Below are 4,242 nucleotides of genomic sequence, written 5' to 3' on the forward strand. Positions count from 1 at the left end.
CTGATGGGACCTTGGAGGGGCGACCAGAGGGATGGGTGCAGGTTTTGCACAGGCTGTGGGTGCTGGTGGGGCTGCGGCGCACCAGCGCATGGGATGGGGGTGCCGAGACGGTTGGGAGCACCGATGGGCCCGTGGGGTGCAGGGGCTGGGGTGGTTAGGAGGCACCGGTGGGCCCCAGAGGGCTGGGGTCACCGTGGGGGGGCCGTCGACCCGCTCTGACCCCCCTCCCACAGCGAAAGAACGGGGCGCTCTCGCTGGCCCTCTCCCCCCGGAGCGCCAAGACCATCCTGAGCAAGGGCAAGAAGCTGGCCAAGGTGAAGAGCAAAGTGGCCACCAAGCAGGTAAGGGCAGGAGCCGGACCCCTGCCCTGGCACGGACACCCCCCTCGCCGTGCCCCCCACCCACCCTGAGCTCCCTCTCCGACAGTGCAAGGGCCGGGCAGTCAGCAAGCTGCTGGAGAGCTTCACCGTGGAGGACGACTTTGACTTTGATGACAACAGCAGCTTCTCGGAGGAGGAGGAGGAGGGGGGCTGCTTGGCGGGGGTGGCACGGGGGGGACGCCGCTCCCCCCTGCCCCACATCTGTGCCATCCAGAAGGAGGATCTGCGGGACGGGCTGCACATCCTCATCCCCAAGGAGGACAGCCTGCTCTACGCTGGCAGTGTCCGCACCATCCAGCCCCCCGACATGTAAGCGGGGGCCGGGGTGGGGGGGGGTCCCTGACGTGGGTGGGGATGCCGGGGCGGCCGGTTGGGTGCTGAGTCCCCCCCCGGCTCTGTGCCCCCTCTCCAGCTACAGCATCATCATTGAGGGCGAGCGGGGGAACCGGCAGCGTATCTACTCGCAGGAGCAGCTGCTGCAGGAGGCGGTGAGCGGGGCGGGGGGGCTGGGGCGGGGGTCCCAGCGGGCAGCACGCCCCGCGGAGCCCAGCACGCCGCTTCCTCGCAGGTCCTCGACATCCGGCCCCAGTCACGACGCAGCCTCCCGCCGGGCACTCGCGTCTGCGCCTACTGGAGCCAGAAATCCCGCTGCCTCTATCCGGGGAACGTGGTTCGAGGTGAGGAGCAGCCGCGGGCAGCCGGCGGGGTGGGGGGGCATGGGGGACCCCTGCCCCATCCCAACAGCCCTTCCCGTGCCGCAGGCTCCTCCAGCGACGAGGAGGAGGATGACCCCGAGGCGGTGATGGTGGAGTTTGACGATGGGGACACGGGGCACATCGCTGTCTCCAACATCCGCCTGCTGCCCCCCGACTTCAAGATCCAGTGTGAGTGGGCTGGGGCGGGGGCCGCGGGCAGGGGGTGGGCAGGGGGGGGGCACTGGGGCCGGCCCTGACCCCACGCTCTGCCCACAGGCACCGAGCCGTCCCCCGCGCTGCTGGTCTCCAGCTCCTGCCGGCGGACGAAGCGGTCATGCGGCGACGTGCCCCCATCCAGCGAGCTGCCCCCCAGCCTCTGCCCGGACCGCCACGATGGCCCCGAGCCCCCCAAGAACTCGGGCAAGAAGGCGGCCAGCAAGGAGAAGAGTGGTACGGGGGGGGCTGCTACCTGCGGACCACCTGCCTGTGGGGTGCCCAAGGGAGGTGGCACCAGCAGCGCTGGTGTGAGGGATGGCGGGATGCAGGGAAGGATGCCGGGATACCAGGAAGGGTGCTGGGATACCAGGAAGGGTGCTGGGATGCGGGGAAGGATGCTGGGATGTGGGGAAGGATGTTGGGATTCAGGGAAGGATGCCGGGATACCAGGAAGGGTGCTGGGATACTGAGAAGGGTGCTGGGATGCGGGGAAGGATGTTGGGATGCAGGGAAGGGTACTGAGATACTGAGAAGGGTGCTGGGATGTGGGGAATGATGCTGGGATACTAGGAAGGATGTTGGGATGCGGGGAAGGATGCTGGAAAGGAAGCTGGGATGCAGGCATTGGGGAGGATAGGAGGCAAGGAAGCAGGCAGGGAGAGGGGATGCAGGGAAAGATGGGGTGCAGGGGGTTGGGAATGGGGTATGGCAGGATGCAGGGAAGGGTGCGGGGCTGGGGATGGAGGAAGGGGGTGGCACAGGGTGCTGCAGCGACGGGGAATGGAGATCAGCCCGCAGGGAAGGACATGCAAGGACAGGGGCAGTCCTGGAGCATCCCTGCCTCCCTCCGTCCGTCTGTCTGTCTGTCCTCCGCCCCTCCTGACCCCCGTCTCCCGCCAGGCAAAGCTACGGAGGTGCTGTCGGGCGGCAAGGCGCCGGCGCTGAGCGACCCCTTCCTGGGGCGGCGCGGCGGGCCGCTGCTGAGCTGGTCGGCGGTGGCACAGACGAAGCGGAAGGCGGCGAGCAAAGGCACGGCCGTGCTGCAGAACCTCTTCCAGGTCAACGGCAGCGCCAAGAAGCTACGGGCCAAAGAGGCCATCTTCCCCGTGCACCACCACCACCACCTCGCCACCCCCGTCTTCGGCAACGGCTTCGGGGCCGACTCCTTCAGCCGCATCGCCAGCTCCTACGCCTCCTTCGGGGCCGGGGCTGGGCTGGTGCTGCCGGCTGCCCAGAAACTCCTGCGCTCCAAGAAGGCCGAGCGGCTGGAGGCAGAAATGGGCAAAAGCAGCCGGAGAAAGGCAGGCAGTGAGTACCTGGTCAAGCTGGACCACGAAGGGGTGACGTCCCCCAAGAACAAGAACTGCAAGGCTCTGCTGCTGGCTGAGAAGGACTTTGGGGCCAAGCTGGAGCGGCCCCTGGCCAGCCACGGCTATGCCCACGCGGCCCTGGCCGGCAAGGATAGGAAGGGTCGGGCGCCCGTGCACCAGCTGCCCGTGGGGCTGGCGCTGCGGAAATACTCGGGCCAGGCCGAGTTCACCCTGAACTGCGACAGCGACTGCCACAGCTCCTACTCGGACATGGACGAGGATGAGGAGGCGGGCGGGCTGGGCGCCGACGTGCCCTCGCGCTTTATGACCCGCCTCTCGGTTTCCTCCTCTTCCTCGGGCTCTTCCACCTCCTCCAGCTCCGGCTCCATCTCCACCTCCAGCCTCTGCTCCTCCGACAACGAGGATTCCTCCTACAGCTCCGAGGACGAGGACTCCACGTTGCTGCTCCAGACCTGCCTCTCCCACCCGGTGCCGGCGCTGCTGGCGCAGCCGGAGGCCCTGCGCTCCAAGAGCGGCACGCCGCAGCGCTGCTTCCTCACCAAGGCCGCCGCCGCCGGCCCCAAGGCCAAGCTCAAGCGCAAGGAGGCCCTCAGCTTCTCCAAAGCCAAAGAGTTCTCCCGGAGGCAGCGCCTGCCCTCGGTGGAAAACCGGCCAAAGATCTCCGCCTTCCTGCCCGCGCGCCAGCTCTGGAGGTGGTCGGGGAACCCCACGCAGGTACGGCCGGCACCCGCCGCGGCCGCTCGGCACGGCACGGCACAGCACGGGGAGGGGAAGGAGCCCCCACGACACCTGGGGGCACGGGTGGAGGTGCATGGGTGCATGGCAGGGTGCAGATGGGTGCATGGGTACGGCAGAGTGCCTGGGGATGCAGGGCAGGGTGCGTGGGCGCATGGCAGGGTGCATGCGGTGGGGCGCACGGGGCACGGGTGCAGGTGCGTGGGTACGTGGGGCAGGGTGCATGTCGGGGTGCCTCTGTGCATGGGGCAGGGTGCAGGGCGTGTGGGTACACGGCAGGGTGCCAGGGGTTGCGGGGCCGGGTGCTTGAGCGCATGGGGCACAGCGTGCCTGGGGTATGCCAGCCACGGCAGCTGGGTGCACGGGGCCAGGTACCTGCATGCACGGGATGGGTTCAGTGGGCACAATGCTTGGGTGCTCGGTGCTGCTTGCGCCGGCTGTGGCACTTGGGTGCAGGGAGCAGGGTGCCTGCAGGGTGCAGAGGGCTGGATGGGTGCTGTGGGAGCAACCCCACGGGGCTCGGCGCTGCTTTTCCTGGGTGCCTGGGGGTCTCACCGAGCTGGCAGGGCGCGCACGTGCGAGTTTGGGGGTCCATGCGCCGTCCCTGACCCCCCCCCACCGTTTCTCTCCCCTCCTCCAGCGGCGGGGCATGAAGGGCAAGGCGCGGAAGCTGTTCTACAAGGCCATCGTGCGGGGCAAGGAGACGCTGCGCATCGGGGACTGCGCCGTCTTCCTCTCGGCTGGGCGGCCCAACCTGCCCTACATCGGGCGCATCGAGAGCATGTGGGAGTCCTGGGGCAGCAACATGGTGGTCAAGGTCAAGTGGTTCTACCACCCCGAGGAGACCAAGCTGGGCAAGCGGCAGAGCGACGGCAAGGTGAGGGG

At 68.6% G+C, this 4,242-nt stretch overlaps 1 protein-coding gene across 1 annotated transcript in view; it reads left to right on the forward strand.

Moving 5' to 3' along the window:
• BAHCC1 (BAH domain and coiled-coil containing 1) overlaps positions 1-4,242 on the forward strand; it is a gene marked incomplete at its 5' end in the record, with an annotated part of 22,914 nt that overhangs the window by 15,496 nt on the left and 3,176 nt on the right. The window contains 8 exons of the mRNA XM_010578720.1: positions 234-341; positions 427-689; positions 793-868; positions 949-1,057; positions 1,142-1,264; positions 1,352-1,525; positions 2,192-3,336; positions 3,998-4,234. Coding sequence (XP_010577022.1) covers positions 234-341; positions 427-689; positions 793-868; positions 949-1,057; positions 1,142-1,264; positions 1,352-1,525; positions 2,192-3,336; positions 3,998-4,234 — 2,235 coding nt within the window. The remainder of the gene's footprint in view (positions 1-233; positions 342-426; positions 690-792; positions 869-948; positions 1,058-1,141; positions 1,265-1,351; positions 1,526-2,191; positions 3,337-3,997; positions 4,235-4,242) is intronic.

Source organism: Haliaeetus leucocephalus, unplaced genomic scaffold, assembly GCF_000737465.1.
Source record: "Haliaeetus leucocephalus isolate CR32 unplaced genomic scaffold, Haliaeetus_leucocephalus-4.0 Scaffold646, whole genome shotgun sequence".
Lineage (NCBI taxonomy): Eukaryota > Metazoa > Chordata > Aves > Accipitriformes > Accipitridae > Haliaeetus > Haliaeetus leucocephalus.